Source organism: Furipterus horrens, unplaced genomic scaffold, assembly GCF_987537825.1.
Source record: "Furipterus horrens unplaced genomic scaffold, mFurHor1.1.pri manual_scaffold_15, whole genome shotgun sequence".
Classification (NCBI taxonomy): domain Eukaryota; kingdom Metazoa; phylum Chordata; class Mammalia; order Chiroptera; family Furipteridae; genus Furipterus; species Furipterus horrens.
Window position 1 is genome coordinate 886,178 of NW_028327185.1, and position 25,370 is coordinate 911,547.

The following is a 25,370-nucleotide window of genomic DNA, read 5'->3' on the forward strand; positions in this document are numbered from 1 at the left end:
TTTTGGCATCCCAAGGTGGGAGGGGCAGGGGCCCCCCTGGGCCTCTTTATAAGGACACTAGTCCCCTCCATGGGAGTCCCACCCCCATGACCTCGTCACCTCCTGAACACCCCCCTCCTAACGTCCCCTGGGGGTAGAGTTTCCAGCATGGATTCAGAGACACAGACATGCCGCCAGGGAAGCTGGCCCTTTGTGAGTGGGTCCCCCTGAGGGGGGTCCTGTCTGGTGTTGGGAGCTGCCCTCATTATGTGTTTATAAAACAATAAGCAGCGGCTTGAACAGCCGCGAGCCTCCTGTGCACACCACCCGGGCCCAGGTGCAGCCCCCCTGGACCCTGGGAGTGGGACCTGCAGGGTGGGGGACCCCCAAGGCCGCGGAACCGAGGTGAGCGCTGCATGGGGACAGGCCCTGGGCTGCGGCAGTTCAGAGGAGCGCTCCCTCCCGGCAAGGCCTCCGGGTCCGGCCCCGCCGCGCCCCTCCGCGGCCTCCGGGGCGGAGGGATGCGTGGACGGTGCCACACACACCTGGGTCAGCTTCCTGCTCTGGGAGCGGCCCATGGGAGGGGCCCGAATGGGAGTTTGGGCCCAAAGTCGGGGACAGGCTGCCCTCTGCTGGCTGCTCCAGGGATCTCTGCACAAGGCCTCCCGCCAGCCCCGTTGTGGGGAGCCGGCTGGACGCACCTCCGTGGATTGGAACTGGGGCGCGCCAGGGCCGCCGGCCAGGAAGCGCCCCAGGGACGTGTCGTGAGGCAGGGGCGGGGCTGGGAGAGCAGGGACAGGCGCCTGCAGGGTGGCGGCCCCTTGCAGGGAGGAGGGGCCGCTGGCAGGGGCGCTGTGGGTGGGGGCAGGGGACAGGCGCCCCCCCACGCTCCTGGCCCCACTCTCCTGGCCCCGCGGGGGGCGCTCACCTGGAATCTCAGGGGACGCTTTCTGCCTCGGAGGGCTCTCCGCGGCGGGCCTGCGGGACACCACAACGTGGAACTGACCCAGAGGGAGCGGCGAGGTTCCTCGTGTCCATTCAGGCATCTCTGTTCTCGCTCTCCCACCTCCGAGCTGGCGCCAGGGAGCCCCGGGGCGAGAATGGCTGCTTTTTGCGCTCTGGGGGTGCCCTGGGACCGAGCTGCCACCCTGATTGGAGGCCGGTTTCAGGAAGGCCCCTCCTCCCATAGCCCCAGCAGCCTGTTTGCCTCACCGGAGGGCTGCGGACCGCGATCAGGGCAGCCGGATGGGAGGGGTGAGGCCAGAATGAGGGAGGGAGGGTGGGGGCTTAACCGCTGTCAGGTGCGGGGCAGTGGATCCCCGCACAGGGCAGGAGCTCTGCAGAGGGGCGGCCCCTGGACCAGGTGAGAACCCTCAAGCACACCCTGCTCTGCCGCCTGGTCCTGCCTCCAATCCCCCAATGATGAGAGTCACTTGAGCCTTTAAAGTGGCCTCCCGGTCCGATCCCCAGAGACTCATGCAGTCGGCCTGGGCGGGGCCCGGGAATCTGCATTTGTACTTGGGACCAGACCAGCGCCCACCTCAAGCCTGCCACCTGCCACCAAGGGGTAGGTAAGCAACTGCTCGGCTGCCCTGAGCTGGGCTCTGACCGGTTCTGATGCTCACGGCGGACTCCCTGGGACTTCCATTTCAGTTCCAAGAGGCATCCAGAGCGGGTCTAATCTCCTGTGTGACCACTGCCCGCCCACCAAGCCTGCCCCTCTCCAGGACAAGGACCCTGGCCACTCGGCCGTTCCCCGTGGAGGCCCAGGGAGCCGGTGAGGCCATTTCATCAGCTGAGAAAGAAAAACCCATGGTGCGCGGGACAGGGGAGAGCAACTGGGGGGGTGGGGAATGGGACAACTGTAATAGAACAACAATTAAAGTTTTTTAAAAAGAAAAGACAAAAAAAGAAACAAAACCCAGCAGGGCTGGGGCTGTGCAGAGGCTAGAGGGGCAGAGCGGGGACCTGTGATGAACAGGTCACGGGGCAGAGCGGCCTCGGCTCCCTCGGAGAAGGACCCGCCCCTGCCAGGCTGGCTGCCCCCACCCCCACCCCGAGCCTCTTCTGCACACTTTGGAAGAACCCCATCCTGTGCTCTCATGTGGGGGGCCTTCAGCGTATGCAGTCACTGAACCCTCACTGTGGCCCCAGGAGGCAGGTGCTGCTGTCATAGCAATTACAGAGGGTCAAACCAGGTCCCCCAGTGCCCAGCTGTGCTCGCCTGCCCGTGTCTTCTCTGGGAGGAGCTGTGTGCTGGGAGGTGGCCGGTGTGATGGCACGGCCCTGCACGGTGTCTTATTTGATTCCTCCATCCGCAGTGTGAGGTGATTATATGATCTTCTCGTCAGAGGAGAGGAAAGTGAGGTCTGGTGAGTTTTCAGTGACTTGGTCAAAGTCACTGGCAAGCGGTGGCGGCAACATAGGAACGAGCGATGTGACTGCGGGCCAGCCCCTCCCGCCTGGGTGTCACCCGCTCCTGTGTGAAATGGGATGTTGGCCTCGATTCATGCCAGAGGAGCGCTTCTCAGGAACCTTGCGACCTTGTGAAGATGCAGATGGCTTCCAGGCACGGGGTGTGGGGCCCCGGATCCCAGGGAAAGGTGGCTGGGCTGTGGCCCTGACCGCACTTGGGGACCCACCCAACCCTCAGCTTCTGAGTCCATGGGCCTGGGACAATGCGCCCCACAGGCCAGGAAAATTCAGGAAGCAGACTGACTGAGTAAAGCCCTTTGCGGGCAGTTCCGTGCCTGGACAAGCCCCGGTGACTTTTCTAAAGCTCCTGCCCCTGAGCCTCCTGCATTTCCATTCTTGACCTCAGCCTGGCTCCTCCAGAGGGTTCATGGGCTTGGTCCTGGGCTGGGGGCGGGGGATGGTTCTCCCTGCCTCCTGGGGGCACCCACTGGTCCCCTGGTGGCCACACCCGTGCCCCACGTGGCTGCATGTAAGGCCACACTTCCTTCCTTGCCATGAGAAGAGGCCACGTGGCTTGCTCTGGCCTCTGGGCTGAGATGAGAAGTGTCACTTGTGGGCAAAACTCTTCAAGAGCCCCGTGTAAGCCATCTGTCTCTGAGTCATTCACCTGTCATATGCACTGACTGTGTTGTAGCCCAATGAAGACCTTAAGCATGTGGAAGCAGTGGCCCGCGATCCCTCTGAGGGGTAGGCACCACTGTTGCGCCATTTGCAATGGTCTGAGCACGTGGACAGGTGAGCGGCTCACCCCGCCCGCTGTGTCGGATGTGTGGGTGGGGTGGGTGACCTTGGCAGCATCCAGCCTGTGGGGTTGGCCACACTGGTTAGTGGGACATCCTGACATGCCCCCACGCCAGTGTCCGTGGTGATATGGGGGTTTCACTTGAGGCGGCTGTGTCCCGTCCTGGGGGACAGGATTGTGCAAGGCTGCTCTGGCAGCCTCCTCAGTAGCACAGGGCTCCCTGAGGACAGGAATGCCACCTTCCCCCATTGGACCAGTCCCAAGTGAAATGGGGAGCACTCACCTCGCACCTGTCTCCAGGTTTGCACGGCCACGCTGCCAGGCTGGTTAAGGCCACAAGGTCCCCAGGGATCAGCCAGTCCTCTGATGTGCCTGCCCTCAGCGCAGTGTTCCTGAGGACAAGGGTCACGCCAGGGAGGCCCCGTGGCTCCTACAACGTGGGTGCCCCGATGCCAGCATACCTGGGAAAAGAGAACGTTCTGCAGGCCCCAACCTGAAGCCCCATCCTGCAAGCCAGTCTCTGCCAGACCCAAGCTGGGATCAAATGCCCTCCCGTCAGAGGGGGGCAGTGGGCGCCCCCAAGACCAAAGGGATCCCTGGTGAATCAGGAAAGTAATTGGGCTGCAAAGCGATGAAAGAGCTGAGCGTGGGAGGGGATTTCCACCCAGAGAGCCCTGCCCAGGAGCAAGCTGGGGCGGGTCGGCCCGGGCGCTGCCCACTCCAGCTCTGTTGCAACGGAACCCGTAAACCCAGATCCTTGGACCTGCAGCCTTGATCCGTTTCTCCTTCTGAGGACACCCACAGCCCTGGGACAGGAGGCTCCACATCAAAGGGGTGGGGTGGGGCAGGGGAAGTCTGAGGGGGGTCTTCTGGGAGCGGAGGGCAGGGGAGGGGCGCCTGCAGACTGGGGGGAGGGGTGCTGTGGGCAGCCCCGGGGTCCTGTTCTGTCTCGGTGAGGGGGAGCCACCTGAGCTGATGGATCCGGAACGCCAGGCAGGGGAGGGAGGAGCAGCAGCCTCCTTGTCTTACCCAAAGTGGGGACCATTGATGTGGTCGGTCCTTAGTTCCCCCAATCCAGCCAGGTGTTCTTGCAGATTGAACGCGGGCCAAGCAGCTTCATTTTAAGGACAAGGACACAGTGTCCTTGCTCAGGGCTCCTTCCTCCACACCAGGTCCCCCACACTCTCCACACAGCAGCCTCCCCTGGTGGGCCCTGGGCCCCAGACCCAGAGTTCCTGGCTTGGCAGGTCCATGGTAGCTTAGAAGGTTCATTTCTAACAGCTTCCCAGTGGTCAGGGTGAGGCCAGACTGAGGAGCAGTGGGGAAGCCCCTCCCTCCCTGAAGTGTGTCCTGTATTCCGGCAACACCAGCATCACACGGAAGCTTCTAGAAATGTGGCATCTGAGCCCCATCCCAGACCTCCTGAGGAAGAATCTGAAGTTTCCATCTGAGAAGCCCTGGGCCTCTTCTGATGGGACTCAGGCCCAGGCAGCCGGGGTGACAGAGGACAGAGGTCAGAGTGAGGCAGGTCCTGCAGGGTGACCGCTGAGCAGAATTTGTAACGAGCCTCCCAGTGAGCTATGCCCCTTTTAGTGCCTCTCTGAATCCCTCCCCTTCCCGTTTTTCCTTCCACTCTGTCCTCCGCACTCAGGAAGGCTCGGACCTGGCAGGAGGCTCCTAGGCCCATGGTGCAGTCTGGCCCGTTCCAGCTGGATGCTGATGGACTGACTGATGGGCAGATTAGCTTTCCTGCACGGTGGCCAGAGGGAGGGGCCAGCTCAGGGGCAGGGGGCAGGGGGGCAACCAGGGGACGTTCTGTGTGGAGTCAGCAAGTCAGTAAGAACCAGTGTCTCTGCGGCCAGCACTGCCCTGCCAGGTGCCCCGCAAAAGGCTAGCCTCGCAAAAGGCTAACTTAGAGCTCCCTTCCCGGGGTGGCAGAGGGGCTCCGCAGCAGGGAGGTGGCCCCAGCTCGGAGGGGGCACTAGCTCCCTGCTCTCCTGGCTCCCAAAGGCCTCTGATGGCCCAAGTCACCCACCTGGGGCCTAAGCCTCTCCCAGACAAGGCTCCCAGGGAAGGAAGAGGCCAGTTCTGGGGGGAAGATTCAGAGTGAGTCAGTCATCTGCTCTCATCCCAGGGGGCCATGAGACCCGAGGACAGGACTCCCAGGTTCCAAGGACCCACAGAGGCCGCTGGGCAGGTGTGTGTTAGCACCTATGTGGATGCAGCATGGCACCATCCACAGAGGCTGGATCCTCTTGGCCCCCCCACATTCCCGTCTCAGCTTTGCCATTGACAAAGCTGTGTGACCTTATCTAGGTTGCTTGACCTCTCTGAGTCTTGAGACTCAAACACCTGTGAGAGGTGTTGGATTGTGTCAACCAGCAGCTGACGAGCGTCGGGAGTCCCAGGCCCAGTGCCCAGTGATGGGAGAGCAGGAAGTAAGAGACAAACACTGGGTCTTGGTGGGATTGTGCTGCCTGGGGCACTCAGGGGACTCCCTTGGAGGGACGGGGTTGGGGGCGGTGCGGGTGGAGAAAGGAGCCACAGAAGGCTCGCTGGCAGAGCGAGGGCTGTGGCCTTGGCGGTCCCTACGTCCGGGCTGGGGGCACCTTGAGCTCCCTTTGCTGCCTCCTTCTGGGCCTCAGGGGGCAGTGCCTTGGCTCCCCCCCTTCTCTCATGGTGCTGCCCATTCTGTCCCAGAGAGGGCTGGGGGCTTCGCTGTCCCTGGTATGGGGGGCTCCCTGCGCTCACAAGATGAAGAACTGTGGATGGGACCCTGGCAGCTTCCTCCCCCACCTCCTGGGTGGGGCGCTACAGGGCAGGGCACCCCCCCCCCCACAATGGACCCTCCTCTTGCCGTTAGGCTCTGCCTCACTGGGCAGGAGGGTGGAAACCCGAGTGTGGGACTGAGATCTTATTACTGTCATTACTGCATATCATGATTTCCATCATTGGTTGCGATTAACACGTCAGTGACTAGGCCCTTGGGACTTGGGAGGACCTGGAGGAGCTCAGCGAGATGGGGCGCAGTGGCCACCATCCAGGGCCCAGCCTCGGCCCTCTGAGGCACTGGCAGATGGGGCCGGGGGGAGAGAAATTGTGTTTGTTGTTTGTTGAGATGCTGGAGTTACCAGGCCCCAGCCTGGGCCTTCACAAACGTTATCTAACGTAACCATCATGAGATAAGAATAACTTAATCCTCCCCTTGACAGATGAGGAAATTGCAGGAGTGAAGCTGACTGCGGTGGGCAGGGCACAGCCTGGCAGGAGCCTGGAGGCCTGAACCCAAGTCCGCCCAGCCGTCTTCCCTCAACACTCTGTAGGCAGAAAAGGGGGGAAGCCGCCCCCCGCCCCAGTGCGCTGAAGCCCAGTGAAGGGGACGACTTCAAGAAGGTCACCTGAGGCCCCTCCTCCACCAAGGGGAGGCTGGGTGACCTCGAGGTGCCTCTCCTCAGCTCACAGGGCTTCCTTCTGACCCGCGCCCCCTCTCCAGGGCAGGGTGGGAGAAGGGCTGGGTCTGCCCAGCCAGGACAGCTGTGGGCAGCCCCCGAGGGCCCTGCACAGAGAACCCTTCCGCTGGGGCAGGAACCCAACGGGCTGCATTCCCGGTCTGCACCCCCCCCCCGCCCCCACTGCTCCGACCCCAGGATCTCCCTCGTGCCTCTGATTGCCGGTGCCAAGGGGGCGCTGGCCAAGCTGGGAAAGGGGGCAGCGGCCGGCAGGCCAGGCCTCCCGCAGGCCCAAGGCATCGCTGCGGCCTGGCGCCCACCGTGCCAGTCCCAACCGGTGCCACTGCGGGACGCGGCCGGAGCCCGCTCCCTCCTGCCCCCACCGTCTCCCCCTGCGGCCAAGACCTGGGGAGCAGGGTTCCAAGACGCGGCGGACGGGAGGCCCGAGGCGGGGGCTGTTGTGTAAGCGGCCCCTCTCGGTACCAGCCCTCCGGCCGGGCGCCTAGTGCCTCCAGGGCGTGACGGAGCCTCGGGCCGCCCCGCCCCCCGGGCCCTGCCCGGGCCGGCGCGCTGCGCGGAGGGAGGGCCGGCGAGGCAGGAATGCGCCGCGCAGGAGGCAGCGGCGGGACAAGTAAGGGCAAGTCCCCCGAGCTGCCGCCCAGCGCGCAGACGGAGTCCCGGCGAGCCAGCGGGCGGGCAGGGGTGCGGGCGGCCGCGAGGCTGGGCGCACGGGCAGAGGCGGCGGGGCCGCGGCGGCCGGAGCGGGCGCGGGGTGAGCAGGCGGGCGGGCAGGGCGCGCGGCCCGCGGCGGCCCGATGACGGCGGCGGCGGCGGTGCTGAAGGAGGGCGTGCTGGAGAAGCGCAGCGGCGGCCTCCTGCAGCAGTGGAAGCGCAAGCGCTGCGTGCTCACCGAGCACGGGCTGCAGCTGTTCGAGGCCAAGGGCACGGGCGGCCGGCCCAAGGAGCTCAGCTTCGCGCGCATCAAGGCCGTGGAGTGCGTGGAGAGCACCGGGCGGCACATCTACTTCACGCTGGTGACCGAGGGGGGCGGCGAGATCGACTTCCGCTGTCCCCTCGAAGACCCTGGCTGGAACGCCCAGATCACCCTGGGCCTGGTCAAGTTCAAGAACCAGCAGGCTATCCAGACAGTGAGGGCCCGGCAGAGCCTGGGGACCGGAACCCTCGTGTCCTGAACTGCCAGGCGCATCGGCTCACCGTCCGCCTCCTCACCTACTCCGCGCCGGGGTCGCATCGGGTAAGCCCCCTGGGGACGGAGCGCTTTCAGGCGGAGAGGACAGGGACTCCGGCCAGCATTCCTCTTAAAAGCTGGACCATCCCACGGCCAACCGAGAGTAGGAGCCCAGGCATCTGACCCTGGGAGGCCTGTCCCCCTCCCCCGGGGGCTCCAGGCGGGGGCCCTGCGCGTGTCTGAGAGGAAGGGGGGCCTTCTGCTCTGGCTCAGATGAGGGAGACAAGCCCACATGGTCCCCAGAGCAGCGGGGCCTCTGCGCTACCCAGTGCCCAGTGCCTGGGCAGTGCCTTCGGGAGCTGCGAGAGCCCAGGGTGGGGACCCCGAAGTTGCCCCCCCCCCCCGCTAGAATGACCGCTCCTTACAGGAGAGTTTGAGCCTGGGGTTGAGGCAAAAGGATGGTCTCCCTCTGTTAGCGAGGTCGTTGGGGGCTGTGGAAAGACCAGGGGCCCTGCTGGCCAGTTGGGGCCTCGGCCGGCGGGAGGGCTCCGCCACCCCTTTGTTGACAGGGGGCTTTGGGTCCCAGGGCTGAGTGGCTGGGAGGCCGGAGGAGAGGCTGGAGGGGGTGGGGCCCTGAGAGAGGCTGGGCGGACGAGGCAGGAAGCGGGTCAGGGTTTGTTAGCTGTCCTGCCTTCATCTTCCGCGAGCAGTAGGGCAGGGGGCGGGGGGCGGACCTCTGGTCCGGAAGGCCCAGGGGAGGGCTCAGGAATGGAACCTGGAAGGCCCGGCTCCCAGCCCTGTCCCTCCTCTGGGAACGGGGAGCGGGGCCTGGGAAGGCTTCATACCACTCCAGGTTTAATTTCCCTGATGAGAACCCGAGTCCCCCTCGACCCCCATCCCTGACTGCTCGCCTCCCTGCCCTGCAGCTTCCCCACCTCAGTGAGGGGACACTAGTGAGCCAGGGGCCCTGCCGGCCACATGCCCCCGTGGGCCTCCTTGCAGAGGACTCCTCACCGGACTGAGGGTCAGCCTCAGGGTGGAGGCGACGGGATCGCAGTGCGTTGTACAAACATTATTGACTGTGCTGGTCCTGGTGTGGAAGAGATCGGGACGCTGGTGTGGAGCAGCGCCCAGTGGATTCTCTCTCTCTCTCTCCTTCTCTCTCTCTCGGCAGCTTCCTGGCACCCTTTGGCACGTGGGGACTGACTGTGCCCCTCCTGGCCAGGCAGAGTCACTGTCATGTGCAGGAGGCATTGGAGCTGAGGACCGATAGCCAGGAGGAGGGCGGAAGGCCTCTGGGGCTGAGGGTGAAGATTCAGCCCCTGGACATGCTCTGACCGCTGATGAGCAGCGCCGGGCCTCCCAGCCGCAGCCCTGCCTGGAGGAGACCTGGTGGCTCGGCCCCTCCCCCGGGGCCCTGCCCTCTGTTCTGCAGCCTGCTGTTTGCCCGGTGCCGTGCGGGGCCTGGAGGAGGGCAGTGCTCCCTAGGCGCTCAGCCCCAGGACACAGGAGGCCACCGCTGGACTGACCTCGGCGGGGGGGCTGATGGGTCTGAGGCCCACACCTGGGGGTCTCCTGCTGCTCTGGTCCCTCTGGGACCCCCTCCCCTCCAGGGCCTCTGTTTGCACGCTTCTTCCCCCTGTCCGGTCCTTCTGCCCCCACTGCGGTGCTAGGCCTGGAGGTGCTGGTGGTGGCTGGGGGTTTGGCCATTACCATTTCATGCCTGTCCCAACATGAAGACACCCTGCAAAGGGCAGTGACCACGTGTTTGCTGAGTGACATTCTTTGCGGTCAGAGCATGGCTGTCCTCACGCCTGCCTTCCCAAGGCACAGCCTTTCCTGAGCTCTCCGGCCTGGGGCGGGGGGCATGGGGGCGCAGTGCAGCCCCAGCAGACGCGGCCTCAGTGGTCCTGGGAAGGGCGACCGCAGAGCCTGGATGAGGGCACTTAGCTGCCCCGTCTGCGGGAGGGCGGCCTGCCTCTGCTGTCCTGGGCAGAGTTTGTCTCCTGAGTTTACAGACCCGGCTGCACACTTACACAGTGACCCCTCCTCGCAGATGGTTTAGTGGGAGCAATATCATCAGGGGGGGAGTGGAGGGACAGTAAACATGCCCCGAGTTCCGTGGGAGCTGTTAATGGGGGGCGACATGGCCTGCCTTCCTGTCTGCCACTGGCCACACATGTCCACTTCCCTCTGGCAGAGCACTGGCCTCTTAGGAGCCTCTGGGCGGGAGGAGGCTGGTCGGCCCTCTTCAAGGCGAAGCCTCTTTAACGCCCTCTGTGCTGCCGAGCCATGTGGTCCTCACCACGTTTCTGTGGCCATCCCATCAGAGCCTCTGCCCCTGCCCGGCTCCCTGGAGTCCCTGGGAGCACCTTCTCCTCTGATACATGAACTACATCTCTCAGGTGAAGAAGTGACACATTCCCGGGAATTGATACAAAGACCTCGTCTGTGGTCTCACTCGGCTGCTCATGTGTCCCGTGGATCGCGTGGTTCCGGTGCGGTACACAGCGTCTTCCAGGCCAGCCCCACTCAGCTCCGAGAAAGGCTTGGGCTCGCTCGGAGTGTGGGGATCAGTGTGCGGGTCCTGGGAGGGGTGAGGAAGGTCCGCGCCTACTCACACAGGGCGCACAGAAGTGGAGAGGCGAACGGCATGGAGAGGGCGAGCTCCATCCTCCGGCCCCCAGAGAGAATCTTTTTTGCTCTTCCATTTAAACCCAAGGAGGCCGATGGCGGGGATTCGGGCCCAAAGGGGGTCCCCAGGCCCTCAGGAGAGGAGAGTGTTAGTGAGCAGGTAGGACCAGGACGCAAGACACAGCCGCTCAGCCAACACACGCACTGCCTTGTGGGCAGGCACCCGGCCAGGCACTGGCGATGTGGAGGGAGGGGATCCTGGCCCTGAGAAGCCAAGTTCAGTGGGGACGTAAAATGCCAGCTAGTCCCCTAGAGCTGGTCGTGATCAGCCAGGGGCACAAGGCCCTGCCTGTGCCCAGCACCATGCTGGCCTCAGCCAGTCTTAGGGTCCTCTGGGGAGCTGGGCAGCAAAGGGCAGCACCAGGCACAGCCAGTGGGTGTCGGGGGGCGTGCACGGCAGGGGGGGGCAGGCCCCGGTTTCTGGTGCTCTCTGCTCTTTGAGGACACCGGCCCTGTTGGTTCTGAGTTGCTGTGGCTCCGTCCAAAGCCAGCTTCAGTCTCCCCACCCTGCTCGGAGGGTCCCCGCTGTCGTCGGGGGGAGCTGCTCTCCGATCCCTCGCACGGCCCTGCTCCAGCAGTGGCCCTCGGTGTGCGTGACCACAGGCGTGGCGGCTGTGGTGTGGACAATGGCTTCGCGTTTGTAAGGGTCAGGGCTTCCTGTGGCTCCAGGGGCTCAGAGTGCGGAGATGGGGGGCTCACACGCCCCGCACTCTGCCTTCCTAAAGACACGTGGCCTCTCTGGGGAGCGTGTGTCTCTGCCCGGGAAGGGCATGGCCTGCTTCCCGGGGTCAGGGGTGCCCCCACTGCTCTGGCAACCCTGAGTTCTGGAGAAGGGGCCCAGGCCTCGGGAATGCTTGGCCAGGCTGCAGAGCGGGGTCAAGTCCTCTTTGAGGGCACAGACAGGCCGGGCGGTGCCAGCAGACACGCACGAGATGGAAAACTTGGCTCAGTTGGGCCCGTGGACGCTGGATGGCTGGGGAGGGGCTGTGGCTGCCGTCTCTGCCCCGGACCGGCCAGCCCAGCCTCACCCCTGCCTGCCTGCTGCGGCCATGTGAGTCATCTGCGGGACAATGAGAGGGCAAGTCCCAGCCCAGCAACTGGGTTTCTCATGAGGCTGGGGGTGGGGAGGCCAAGGGGAGAGGGGGCAGCTTTCGCTGGGCCGGGAGCGGACCTGTCCCCATCCCCAGGAGTCTGTGGCCCAACGGCAGCGGGAGTGAGGGAGGCCGACCTACAGGGCACTGGGGTGTGGGACTCCAAAACTGACCTTTCCCAGAGGTGCGGCTGCGCGAGCGCCATGGCAGTGGTCCCACCAGGCCCCGGGCCCTGGAGGGAAGGTGGGCTTGTGAGGGGGCTGCACAGGGGAGCATGCGGAGTGGTCTTTCGAGGGCGGTTGGGATTCTGATATCAGAGATGAGGGAAGACGAGGCGTTCAGGGAGGAAGTTACCTGCGCCAAGGGGCAGGGCTGGGGCAGGACGGGGGCAGAACCGGGGGCGGGGGGCGGCTGTGAGCCCACTGCACGCTGGCCGTGGGGTCTGGGCGTCTTCTACCGGCACCTCCCAAAGCTTCTGTTCTTCACACCTTTATGTTTATTATAAAACACATTCATTGACGAATATTGTGAAAGGACAGAAAACGGTAAAGAAGGGGACAACTGTCACTTCGGTGTTCCCACTGCAGACCGTGGCTCTCCCGCATCTCCGTGTACGCCCTTCACTGATTCCCATGCAAAGACGTGTGATGTGACATGTAATAATTATCCATGCCTGGGGTCACCCGTGTGTATTCTGTTCTGTCCTGATTTCTAATGTATCAGCATGTCGTGTTGTGAAGCCATGACCTTATGTATGTTAATGCCTGTTTGTTCTTCTACTGTAGGTACTGTTATTTATTGACAAACCAATTTCTTCTGGTTGGACACCATGTCTTTTCAGTTTTTTGCTCTTGCACATACATTTGCCTACTTAAACCTCTGTTTCTGTCTGTTTGCTTCTTTGGGGGTATTCTCAAAGGGGGAGGGCCCAAGGGGAGCGCTGTTTTTCAAGGGGTACTGGTCACAAAGATGGAAAAAGGGGGGGGGCTATGCCCATGCCACCACAGAGCCCGCCAGGCTCCCTCCAGGAACCCCTGTTCCTCGCTCCCTCTCTAGGGAGGGGCCACCACCTCTGCACTGCTATAGCTCGTGCCAGACTGGGGGGTCCTCAGTAAGGGTTCTCAGAGCCACTAGATTCTGGAATCTCCATCCTGCCCCCTCCCCAGATCTGGCAGTTTGCCTCTGAGAAAGTGGGTCGGGTTTCCTGGGAGACTGAGCCCTGGGACCCAGCAAGCACCGAGGTCATGCTCAGGCTCCGTGCAGGGCCGGGGTGACTGAGTGGCAGGTCGCTGAGCACTGAGGCAGGAAGCACAGTTCAGCGTCTGTAGTCGGCCTGCTTAGCCCTGGACACCCTGTTGCTTACCTCAGCACAGCCTGCAATGTCTCTGGGCTGGAATGGTCCTTGGCTGGTCACAAGTGCTATCTAACAGCAGGGACATGAGCTGGCGGAAGAAACAGCAGCTTTGCAGGGGGCCAGGCCCAGCATGCACTCCGCAGCCCCCGGAGCAGGGAGGGCAACCTCAGGGTCGTGGGGACCCTGCGGCAAATTGCCACAAAGCTGGTGCCTTAAAACAACAGAAATGTATTATCTCCCAGCTCTGGAGTCGAAAGCCCCACATCGGGATTGGGCTGAGGTCACAGAGCAGGCGGTGCGGGTCCCTCTGGGGGCTCCGGGTCACCATCAGACCCTGCATCTTCTGGCTTCTGGCAGCTTCGGCAGCTCCTGGGCCTGTGGCCGTCCCACTCCCCTCTCTGCCTCTGGTCACACTGCTGCCTCATCTTCCGAAAACCCTGTGGTTGCATTTGCTGCCCGCCCTGGATAACTCAGGATGCCTTTCGACCTCAAAATCCCATAACATAACCTCACTCGCCGAGTCTTTGCCATCTGAGGTGACAGGCACAGGTTCCAGGGGTTAGAACGGGGACGCTGTGAGGACCATTGTTAAACCTGCCCTGCAGGGTCTGCCCAGAAGGGGGGAAACCTAGGCACAGAGCAGCCCAGCATCATGTTCTCACCTAGAATTCAAGTCTGAACCCTCCGACCAACTTCTCTGCTGTGATAACTGTCACCAGATGGGCAGAGGCCCAGGACAGACAGGGCCAGTTCCGACCTTGACCATCCTGGTGTCCACAGTGGAGCCCTGCTCGCTTCTGGACCACGGGCCCCTCTTCCCTGTCTCTCCCCGGTGGCGCCTGCGTGGGAAGCCCTGGCTGCGTGACAGAGGCATCTGGCCACAGATCGAGGGCCCTGCCTTTTCCCTCCCTGAAAGCGTGTCTTGCTCCAGCACAGGCTTGGTAGCCCCCAGTCTGGAGGCTGTAAATCCACACGCCCACAGGAAACAGCTGGGTCCTGTGGACTTAACCCTTTCCAGGCCTGCCCAGCACTCCCTGGGCCTGAGCTTCAGCTCACGTGTAGGCCGCTGAAACTGGGCCGGGCCGGGTTGGGTGAGCCCCTGCCAGGGCCGGAGAGGACGGTGGCAGGGGCACATGTGCCTCCTCTTCGGTTGTCACAGCATTCCAAAGCCCCCCAAGGCCTGCTCAGAACTGAACCACGCCAGGCTCCGGATGCACCTCGGGCCCGCTGGAGACCCCCACACCGGCCCACGGCCGGCAGCTGAAATGAACTCTGTTTACCAAGTGCTCAAATTCCGTGCAAATGACCTGAAGGACGCTGACAGTTGCAGCTGTCCCAAGCGATGCTTCCTCCCTCCCTCTTCTGACGGGGGATGCACTGGGGAAGCCAAGAGGGGCTGAGGGGCGAGAGGAGGAGCTGGGTGGGTGGGAAGGCCCACTGCGAGCAGGGAGCTAGTAACAAGCTCCTGCTGTGCGGCCTGGGAGCGAGGGTTCCCGGGCTTCCCAGCTACCATCGCGTTTGATCCTCCCACCGCCTCTCAGTTTGTGGATAAAGAAATGGAGACTCGGGGACAGTAATTAGCTGGGCATCCCCCAGCCGCTGCTCGGTGTTGGAGCGGGAGTGAGGTCCGGTGCCCTGGCTGGGCGGGGCCGCGGGATGGCGCTGGGGGCCGGGAAGACGCAGGCCACAGGCAAGCAGGGGCTTCGGTCCCTGACCCCGGGGTGGCTGAGGGTGAGGCTGAGCCCTCTGCTGGGGCCATTGTATGAACTGTCAGTAACTCACTCACTGAAGACAGAAAAAGAACCAGGATGGGACGAGGCCGTGAGGATGGCAGCAGGGGACAGAACGGAGGTTTCTCAGAGGGGACACGGCGGAGGGTCCCCATTCACCAGCCAGCAGAGGCCAGGGCACCTGTGGGTGAGAGGGAGGGAAGAAGAGCTGCAGCCTCGGCACCCGTGAGGGGGTCCAGCTGGAGCCCCCACTGGCCCGGTCCTGATGGACCCTGGGGGCCCCTCCCCCAGGCCAAAGCAGAAGACAATAGTGCCAGAGAGACGCCTCCTGGGGACAGGACGGGCGGTGCCAGGCTGCCCAGCCGGACAAGGAGCCCTTGTGCCTCAGCCTGGGATCCTGCTCCGCCCTCCCTGGCCTGGGGATGGTGGGAAGGTCAGGCCCTGGGGTGGGAGGAGGCAGGAGCTCCCACTGCAGAGTCTGGATGGGGCCAGTCACCTGGAGGTCCCAGGGGGCATGGGGTTGGGGGGAGCTGGGGAACCAGGTGGGGGGCTCTGGCACCTGGAGGAGGCGGGGTGGGCTGCGCACGGGTGGTCTCCTCTGAGCAGAGAGGAACTCAGAGGCTGAGGTCTCCAGATTTTTCTCATTTGATGCTCTCAACCCGTGGGAGGCAGAAACGGAAGGGGTGGTACTTCCATTTTATGGATGAGAAAACGGAGGTTCAAAGGGGCCGCAGCCTCACCCAGGGCCACCCAGAGAGGAGGGGGGAGCAGGTGCCACACCAGCGCTGGGAGTGGGGTTAGCAGGTGGGTGCCATAAGTTAATTCAAGGCCCAGTGGCCTCGGATCCCTCCCGGAGGCCATCTGAGCAGTGGGAGTCCGGGTCCGTTCTAGAGCCGCGGCCCCCGCATCGCCCACGTGTTCCATCCACTTCCAGTGCCGCCCCCCACCCCACCCCGGGCAGGTCTCTGGGGGCCCGGGCTTCTCCTTGAAATTCCACACACCCTGGGCGTTTGGCAGGAGCCCTGAGCGCTTCCCCCGAACAATTTGTCTTTCATGTGCCTTTGCATCAATCACGCCATTGTTCGCCCGCCTCTTCCTGGACCGCGGGGCTCCCGGTGCGCGGGGCGGAGCTGTGCGCGTCCCCTGGTGGCGAGTCTGCGCCGCACATCCTGGTGGCCCCCGGCGCTGGTGACGTGCACCCTCCTGCCATCTTCCAGGGTGACGCCCCGACCCCGTCCCGGCCCCAGGGCCCTGGGGTGGGGTGGGAGAGCGGTCCTGGGAGGCGGGGACGCACGCCGCAGGCGGCCAGGCTCGGAGGTCATTTTCCCTGAGAGTTCTGAAGCCATTTTTTTTCATTTAATGAACAGATTTTTTAGAGTAATTTTAGGTTTACAGAAAGATTTCACAGGAAGGCCAGTTTTCCTAAACTCCGCCCTCACATCCCCACACAGTTTCTCCTACTATTACAATCATCGCGCGCTCAAGTAGTGAGTCTGTTACAATGAATGGGTGGTCTTGATACATTGTTGCTGCCTCTTCTGTTCCAGGTGCCAGTACAGCTATTGATTCACGTGACTCTCTTCTTCTCTCGGCCCAGGCGCCTTGGTCTCTGCGGTAACACCGCTGGGTGCTTGCTGGGCCCTGTCCCCTTGGTTCTGGAAGGTGTGGGTTTATTTATTTACTTCTCTATTTGATAACTTCATAAAGTCTCTGACGTGCCACTGTCCCCAGCGTAACCCTTCCCACTAGGGAGAGCAGACCGCCGCAGTCCCCCCTCCCCCACGCTCCTCCCTGCTACCCCGTCCCTGCTCAGCCTGTCCATGGGGCCTATGATGTCCTCTCCTCCGTTGCCAGAGGAACTCTTCTCCTTCCTAAAAAAACCCAGCTCAGGGGTTACCCTCTTCCATGAAAGCTGCTTTGAGTGCCTCCTTAGGGAACTCATCATAACTGCTCAGTACCGAAACACACGTGTTGTTGCGTGTATTACAGATGGCTGAGCAGCATATCCGTGTGGGCAGCCAAGCGGGAGATGAAGGCTCCCTTCTGTCTGCCTCTGTCTGCCTGTTGCTATGAGTCATGAAGAACTCACATGTACCGGGGGGGGGTGGGAGGGCAAAGGCGTGCTTCTCCCCGGCCGCTGGGCTGCCATCGCACACGAGGGTGTGGTGTCAGTGAGCGTCTGCGTCGCCTTGTGACCGACTGTGCAGTAACGTGGCCTCCACAGGCCCCCCGGGGACCTCAGCCTCCTCGCACAGTGGGAACGGTGGGGCCGCTCCTTGTTGGTTCGCACCATCAGTCCCCCGTGGCAGGAGTGGGGGGGCGTCCGCTCACGCCCAGTGCCCACCACCCTCCAGTGCGGCTCCTCCTCCTCAGCATCACACCGCACGCCCAGGTCAGTGCTACAGTGTCCCCTCCCTGCAAGAGGGACCATGAGCCCTTGGAGACAGCTGAGCACACAACTGGTCCAGGCACCCCGCCCATGTGCGAACCCGAATGCATTTCTGAGGGTCTCTGAGCCCCTGGAATGGGTGCTGTGGAAGCTTAGGACCTTCCAAAGGGTGTGAATGGATTGGATTTTGCAAGTTTTCAAAGGAAGTCCTAACCCCCCACCCTCACCCCAGAGGAACCACTTGACCCCGGTGGTCCTCAGGGGGAATGCCCAGGCTCTTTAAGAAAGACAAACACACTCCCAGTGGCTCCATGGGGGTGACAATGACTGTTTTGGAACAGTTGCATCAGATAAGCTGTGTTTGTTGCTCTCCAAGCTTCGGGTCTGGAACTGACTCAGATCATCTTGTGCCGACAAGGATTGCGGGCAGGGAGGCTTGCGATGTCACTCACCTGGGTGGGGCGGGCAGGGATGGCATGGAGAGAAGGGACGCCCTCAGACTGGCAGCTACTCCCAGTCCTCACACACAGATGATCTCAGGTCCAGAGGGGGTAGGCCACAGGCAAATCTCATTCACATTCTCTCTGTCACACGTGTGTGTACACATTTGCATGCACACGCACGCACACACGCGCACACACGTGCATGTGTGCACCTGCTCCCTCTGGTGGCGAGGAGCAGAACTGCATCTGCAGCTCCTGGGAACAGGCCGGTCAACCCCGAGTTTCTCACTCTAAGACCTGAGTTCAGGGCGGGACTGAAATGCAAACCACAGCAGCACAAACTGTTTCATGCAGTTCTGTATGAAAATGCCCCTAGCTTGTCATTTTAGGGACCTTTCGTTAAGCCAGGAGACCACATGGTGCCCGGGGCTCACTACATACAGCTGCCAGTCTCGTGCTCAGTAACTTGGAGATCCAGGGTTTCCAGGTTGATTCCTGTCTCTGTCATCAGGGGGATGATGCCCAGCCCACCTGAGCCGCACTGGCTGGGGCGCACGGAGGTTCTCGTTCCCCTCCGTGAACCCCCAGTGGCCTGCTGGCACTGTGAGCAGACGGCCACCCCTGCGTGGCTCTCTCACACAAGGCAGTGTCCCCCTGGAAAGCCAAGTCCTGAGCTGCGCAGGTGCTCACGTGTCCCCCACGCCGCACCGTGACTCGTGATCCCCGCGTTCTTTCGTCTGCCCCCTGTCTCACTGGAAAACCTGCACGCCTGAGAAGCTGTCGGGCTCACAGCGCCAGACGTGCCTTTTCTGAGATTTCAATCTTCTCTTAAAAGCTGGGATTCTAGAACTGGCCACAAATCTGCTCAGCAGTTTTCCTTGAGATGAAGGCCCGCTTGGTTCATTCTTGAGAAAATATCTGCCCACGTTCAGGTCCAACCGCCCAGTGTCCCAGTCATTCTCTCAAGTGAGAGCGGCGCCCAGGAAAGCGCAGCTGGGAGCTCTGTGCTCCCTCGCGCCGTGCACAGCCCATGCGCGCTCTGTGCACGCCACCCGTATGTGCCAGCACAGCACAGACACCCTTCCTCTGCTCCCTCAGGGACGCACTTCAGTGAGGCTGGCTTTGCCCCGGCGAGTGCACGGAGGGAGGACGCCGCCCAAGCCCCCCTCAAGCCCCCCTGCCGTGTCCCGCCCCGGGTCCAGCAGCTCCATCTGGGTGCAGCTGTGTCCTGTGAGCAGCCAGGGAGTGGGGACAGGAGAGGGGGACGGTGCTGAGGGCTGCCGAGGGCTGGGGTTTGGAGAGGACTGGGGGGCTGGGTGCTCACCAGGCACTAAGCAGGGCCCTTTATGTGTTGGCACCTGCATTCCCTGACACTCCCGCCTGCAGCCTGGACGTGGGCAGAAGGGGAGTCACGGCTCAGGGTGACCCGAGAGGCTAAGTTTAACACCAACAAAGGCCCAGCTGCCCACCTGCTGTTTCCATGTATGTCCGAGCACATTGTTGGAGGGGACAGCGGTCCGTGACCGATGCCAAGGTCAGTTCTTGGCTGTGACTGCTCTTTCCTGGGGGTGGCTGCTGCCTGGGTGCTCTTGGCTCCAAGGCTGAGGAAGATGGCCCCCCACCCAGCCCTGTCCCCGTGCCGCTGGCCACGAGCTCCCCAGCCTCATATCAGGACCCAGGGAGCAGCAAGGATGTCTCCTGAGATGCAGGTCCCCACAGCACTGTCAGCAGGCTCCACTCCATGTCTGTATGTGCACCCAGTCAGTGAGCATTTACTGAGCACCTACTACATGCCAGGCGCCTTGCCAGGTGCTGAGAATACACACGGGAAAAAGACACGGCATCAACACTCAAGTGTCTCCAGACAGGACATCAAAGACGTCAACACTGACATTAAGTGCAGGGACGGGCACCCAGGGGCAGTCAGGGCAGGCTTCTGGGAGGAGTCGGTGCTCCCCTGAGTGCTGGGGGAGGGCAGGAGGCAGCTCGTCTCGGGTGGGAGAGAAGCGTCCCCTGAGGAGACTCCTGTGCAGCTGAACTCAGGGGAGCTGGGAGGATGTCCCAGGGCGTGTGGCTGGTGAACGGTCCGTGTTCTATCCCGCAGTCACTGAGGGGAAACTGGAAAGCGACCAAAGTAGATCCCTGTTTTAGGAAGATGGGTCAGTGGGTTTCTGGGAGCCTGTGGAGAACGCAGGGCCCTGAGCAGAGATGGCAGACGGGTAGATTGGGGACCCGCGTCAGGTGCAGGACAAAAGTGGGTGCTGAGCAGACCGTGGGAGCGAGGGAGGGGCCCTCTGGGCTCTCGTTTGGCTTGAGGACAGCGGCTGTGCCTTCTGTGATGTGGGAAACAGGAGGCGGAGCAGACCTTGGGTTCAGGGTAGGACCCACGGGTGGGGGCTTGCAGGTACTGTGCACGTGAGGGTGCTGGGGGTGGCCTGGGCCTCAGACAGACTTGGCCCCTGGGACGGCTGGGGTCCTGTCCCCACTGACTCACGCTCCTTGCTCAGCCCCGGGATTAAGTTCATCCTTCTGACAAAGATGAAAACAATTTCTGTCCCTCCCGGTCTGCAGCGTGGGAAGAAGGAACAGTGTGCCAGCAGGGCGAGGGACTGAAAGGGAGGGGCCCCAGACCACCACCAGGCCGGAGCCGAGGGGAGGGCAGGGCCGGCTGGACGCGGCTGAACGAACACTCGAAGGCGTGGATGTGGGGTGTCTGGGCACCGCCAAGTCCTCTGAGTCTGGAGCTTGGGGTGCGGGGCCGCAGTGTGGGAGGGGGCTGGGCTGTTGGTGCCCAACTCAAGGGCCCTGCTGAGGGGTGGCACAGGGTGGGGTCCAGGTCACCGAAAAGGCGCATCTGTGTGGGGTGTCTTTTTGTAACTGGTTTACCTGTCCTGGTTCTCAGAGTGCGGTGGTGCCCAGAGGAGCAGCATAGCCTGAGAACTTGTTAGAAATGCAAATTTCCAGGCTCCGCCCGAGACCTGCTGAACCAGGTCCTCTGGGGTGGGGCGCGGAGTCCGCGTTTTCCTCAGCCCCACGGGGTTCTGGCGCATCTGAAGGGCTGAAAACCAAGGGGCTGCAGAGACCTGCCCTGCCCCACACCAGGCTGCGTCCTGAGGGGCAGACAGAGAGCAGAAGCCTGTCACCTGCACGGGTCCCCACCCCCTGCCCCTCAGCTTCTCAGCAGAAAGGGAAAATGTGCATCTGAAGAGAGGAGGCAGCAGAAAGTCCTGTGGCAGGGGAGGCAGGTGGAGTCTGGGGAGGCCTCCAGGAGGTGGTGGCTTCCAGCAGGCCTGGAAGGAAGAGGGGGTAGGAGGGAGGGAGGAACGTTCCTGAGGGTGGAAACCTGCACACCCCCAGGTGCAGAAGCCCCACAGTGCCTGAGCTGGGAGGCAGCAGGGGTGGAACTTCGGGCAAGCTGGGAGCTGGCAGGGGACACCTGGAGCCGATGACACTAGGCGGGTTGGGGGAGGGGCAGCGGCTCTGGGAGACAGTGAGCTGGGCTCCCAGTCCCGGCCTTGCTCGCGCTCCTGTGCTGCTTGTTCCCACCCTGCCCCTCCCGGTTTGCTGGCTTCCTCTCCACCGCAGTGCCCTACAGCGTCAGCCCTAACTGCACCTGCTTATTAGGAGATTTCTGGAGAAGCTGCCTGGTTCGCAGGGATCTGCTGAGACCTGGTTCCAGGAGTGGGGGTGGGGGGTGGCCTTTGGTCCCCTCCTCCATCACAGCCCAGGACTGATGGGAGAAGGTGGGCAGGGGAGAGCCGGGGGGCAGGCAGCCCCAGCCAGCAAGTCCGGGCAGCAGTGGCGGGGGTGGGGGTGGTAGGAAGTCAGAGGGCGGGAGGCGGCTTTGGCCAGGCCCTCCCTCTGTCCTCTCCCACCCCAGCTGACCCTTGGAGCTGCCACTCACCCACCCCTGGCCCCACCCAGGCCTCCCCCTGTGGTTTCTCAGCCCTGAAAATAGCGCTGATACAAACCTTCAGTTTTGACACCAAACGGCTCCCACTGAGCTACACAGACTCCGTCAGTCAAAGCGTCCCTGGCAGTTTTGATGTGGGAGTGAGTTAGATGTTCATTCCAAGGTCCCAGGGAGGCCACCGGGCGGGCCGGCTGAGTGAGCTGGTCCGGCTCTGCCTGCCCACTGCTGGCAGCTGGCGGGGGCCGTTGCTCAGGCACCCTGAGCCCTGTCTCCTCTTCCCTAGAATGCGGTTCACAGCAGCACCTGCCGTGGCGGGAGCACCAGGGGCCGGCATTTGTCAGGGCCTTGCTGCACGCAAACCCAGCTCTCAGCAGCCCGCTGGGCAGGCGTGGGGGAGGCAGAGGGGCTGTGGCCGCTGTCTCTGAGGCCACGGCCCCGGCAGCTGGGGTGGGCCTGCGGCAGGGCTGGAGGCTGGAAGACAGATGCTGCTGAGCCTGGTCACTGGCTAATCTGGACCCCTTGCTTCCCACACAGCCCGGGCAGCAGGACTGACAGGTGCAGTCAGAGAGGGCTGGGGTCCTCACCCGACACCCGCTGACTTAACAGGCTCAGGGCCTCTGGCCAGACTCTGTCTTGCCTGCCCTATGGCCTCCCAAGTCCTGGGAGGGGACTCTGGACCAGGGACAGGGACTCTGACCCCACTTGCCCCAGCAGAACCTAGGGAGGAATCGCACCTGAGACCCTTCGAGTCTGTGGTTCCCTGTGTGGAGGGGGGTCCCCTGGGCAGGTCCCATGGGCCACGGGTTTGTGGGCGGTTTGACCATCTTGTGCTTGTGCATTGGGCAGCCTGCTCTCTCCGCCTTTCATTTTCAAAAAACAGGTAACCCAGGAAGACAATTCATTTATCGTGTGCATATTAAGGCATTGTAAGGAAGCTCTGGTATAAATTATACATATAATATCCAATGCCATAAACTCCAGTCCACGCAGCCCTGCCCTGGGTTCCGGCTCTGACGCCAGCTCCCCCCAGCAGGGGCTGGCCTTGAAGTTCCACGTCTGCCCCTCCAGGTGGAATCCAGCCCCGGTGACATCCAGGCCCTGCCCTCCCCTGGGCAGCCATCCAGCCAGAAGGTTCCCCAAGTTGACTTGACCTGAGCTGCACAGAGTGGCCTTGGTTGGGCCTCAGAAGGACAGTGTCTGAATGGCAGGGATGTCACCCCTCCCTGGGCTCCACGCGATTGTCTCCTTAGACACCTGTCCACCAGCTCTCTCCCCTCAAGTGAGGGACCTGGTGGAGCTCCTGAACCTCGGCTACCCGCCAGGGCTCTGCCTGGCCTCCAAAGGGGTCAGTACCCGCTTGTCCTGGCCCAGCCTGGGTTCTGCCCATGAGAGGCCCGACAATAATAGCCCCAGGATTAACATAGCGGGCATTGTCTTTCTCCGACCGTAGGGTGGGTATTAGGTGACGTTCACCATCCAAAAATACCCAGTAAACAGGTGCAGTCCTGTCGGTGTGTGGCTGGGGACAAAGGGCAGCGGGAGAGGGGAGAGAGTGTCACCAAGGTCCTTTTCCTTTTCCATGTCAGAGATATCCCTTCCCCCAGCCCTGCTGCCCCAGGATTCCCGGTCCCCCGCCGGGTCCCATCACTGCTCCGGCCCCCTCGGGTCAGCTGGTCCATTCTCTCCCCTCTTTGGCTCTTGGATCCTGGGTGTCACTTGGTGGTGACCTCTGTGTGCACAGGATCAGTGTTCCCTCCAAGCCCCTACCTACGTCTGCAGCCCAGGGTCCTGCTGAGTGTGAGCCAGGGTGCTGGCTCCGGGCCGAGAGGGTGGGAGGGGGCGGCGGGAGGGCCAGTGGCCTGTTCTATTTTTACCGGCCACTCACCGCGGGCCGCAGCTCTCATAGCCTCCCTTCTGTGCTGCCCCTCAGTCTTCCTTCCACGGCGGGGCACAGCCGGCCCAGCTCCCAGACACTGACCAGGTGAGCCGGCGGTCCGGGATCTGCGACCCAGCGTGGGGTGGGGAGTCAGGGAACAGGGGGGCTCAGAGGCGGAGGCGGCCCATCTTACTTGCACAGTGGGGGGGTTGTTGGTGGAGCAGCCCCGCAAACCCCCACAGCGTCTAGTCCAGAGGGTGGCCCCCTCCAGCCCAGGAGGCCCGGAGCTCAGAGCAGAGCTCCCAGCGCTTGCTCCAGCCACCCAGGGAAAGGCCTGGCGGGCTCTGTCTTCACAGCAGGCCACCCAGCAGGGCCCAGGAGAGAGAGGGCGCCTTGGGTGGGGGTGCATTGGGGATCAGGGTGGGGGTCGCAGGCTCCATGTGGAGGTTTAGGAGGAGCCTGGTGGGCAGCGACAGTGAGCTCTGCCTGCCTCAGGGAGAGAAGCTGGTCTGGCGAGAGGGACCCGGAGCCTGGAAGGCTGGACCTGGGTACCCCGACCCAGGAAACCTCTGGCTCTGCTTCCTCTGTCTCTGGGGGACGGCTTAGCTGCCTTTGTCCGTCTGTCTGGCAGCAGGACAGGAGTGGGTGGTGTGGATGGAATGGATGGCAGCAGCGTCTGGGGCTGCAGCGTGAGGCTGCCCACGGACGCCTCTGTGGGGGTCTGAGCTGGGGGCGCGGCAGGGTCTCCACAGGTTTGGAGACAGCGCCTTCGGGGTCCTGAGGTCAGGCTGGAGGTACAACACTTGTCAGCGGCCAGTTGAGAAGGACCAGCTGCCCTTGAACCGGGCCCAAGGCTAGGGCTGGGAGCAGGAGGAAGAACAGGGGAGTAACCTGGTTACCAGGTGTGCGAGGAGGCTGGCCCTTTCCCTGCACACGGCCACGCACACACTCACACTCACACACTCAGTCCCACGCTCTCGGTGCCATCCCATGGGACTCAGGGACTGGCGGGCCCATCCGAGTCACACACCGGCTCCCTCCCTGCCTGTGGGTTTTCCGATTATCTCCTGAGTCACTTGTGGGGGACAAGGAATTCAGCCTCCACCTCCCGTTGGCGGCTATCTGCATCCTGGCTCCTTATCAGGTCCCCGCCTGTCTCCACGGGACCTGTCAAGGGGTCCTGTCTGCTGGGTATCACAGCACAGCCTGGGGACCCCACCTGGCATTTGTCAGTGGGGCAGGCCCTGGAGCTTGGCAGGGGGCCAGGACTAGCCTGGGCCGGGCAGGTGGGCCCCACCCTGGAAACAGGGGCTCTCTGCGCAGGCGTGAGCATGGCAGGTGGCCACCGAGGGGGCGGGTCCCAGGAAGAAGATGGGACGCATGATGTGTGGACCCCCGCACTCGGGCCTGGCGTTTGGGAAGGGCGGTGTTGGAGGGCAGACCGTGGTGCTTCTGCCACAGCGAGAGATTCTTTCAGGGCTTTCTCGGTGCCTGTGGAGGAGCAGGGCCTCAGACCAACAGCTGGCCAGGAAATCTAATTCCAGCCAAGCATCTCGGGAATGCATGGAGGGATTGGCGCCACCTCTCCCTCTGCGCCCACGGTGACAGCTGAGACTCCGGGGTCACCTGCACCCCCTGGTGGCACCCGACCCCCCTCTGCTTGCCGCGCAGGGGCAGAGTTGGAGGCAGGGCTTTGTGATGGGAGGGGACTCAGGAGACATTGCCCAGCCCCGCTCATGGGGTGGGGAGGACTCTTCATGGGCTCAGAGGGAAAGGAGAGCACCCAGGCAGAGGCAGGTGCCACTTCCCAGGTGCCGGCGCACTGTCCCCCCGGTGACCCGCTGGCACAGACACCCTGCACAGAAGAGAAGGTGCCCCCGGAAGAATGCGCAGCGTCCATCCCATCCCGACCCAGCGGATCCATTCTGCCTGGTTTCTTCCTGTTGTCTGACGCTCTCGCGCTGTGGGTTGGGGCGCAGCAGCTGTGACTTCCCTCATTAATGATCCCTCTGTGCCCCCAGGTGTGGCCCCCGCCACCGCCGCCAC

At 63.0% G+C, this 25,370-nt stretch overlaps 2 protein-coding genes and 1 long non-coding RNA gene across 3 annotated transcripts in view; 2 read left to right on the forward strand and 1 right to left on the reverse strand.

Annotated features, from left to right (window-relative positions):
* The window catches only part of TNNT2 (troponin T2, cardiac type), a 323,809-nt gene that overhangs the window by 255,428 nt on the left and 43,011 nt on the right, over window positions 1-25,370 (forward strand). The gene's annotated exons all lie outside the window — the stretch shown is intronic.
* PHLDA3 (pleckstrin homology like domain family A member 3) lies at window positions 7,203-9,597 on the forward strand. Its single transcript, XM_090263441.1, has 2 exons — window positions 7,203-7,900; window positions 9,009-9,597. The coding sequence occupies exon 1, from the start codon at window positions 7,461-7,463 to the stop codon at window positions 7,836-7,838; it is 378 nt and encodes a 125-aa protein (XP_090119567.1). The 5' UTR covers window positions 7,203-7,460; the 3' UTR covers window positions 7,839-7,900; window positions 9,009-9,597.
* Window positions 16,816-21,540, reverse strand: LOC149992269 (uncharacterized). Its single transcript, XR_016508249.1, has 3 exons — window positions 21,507-21,540; window positions 20,422-20,645; window positions 16,816-19,677 (listed from the first exon to the last, which is right to left on the reverse strand). It is a non-coding gene; the product is annotated as an uncharacterized LOC149992269 (long non-coding RNA).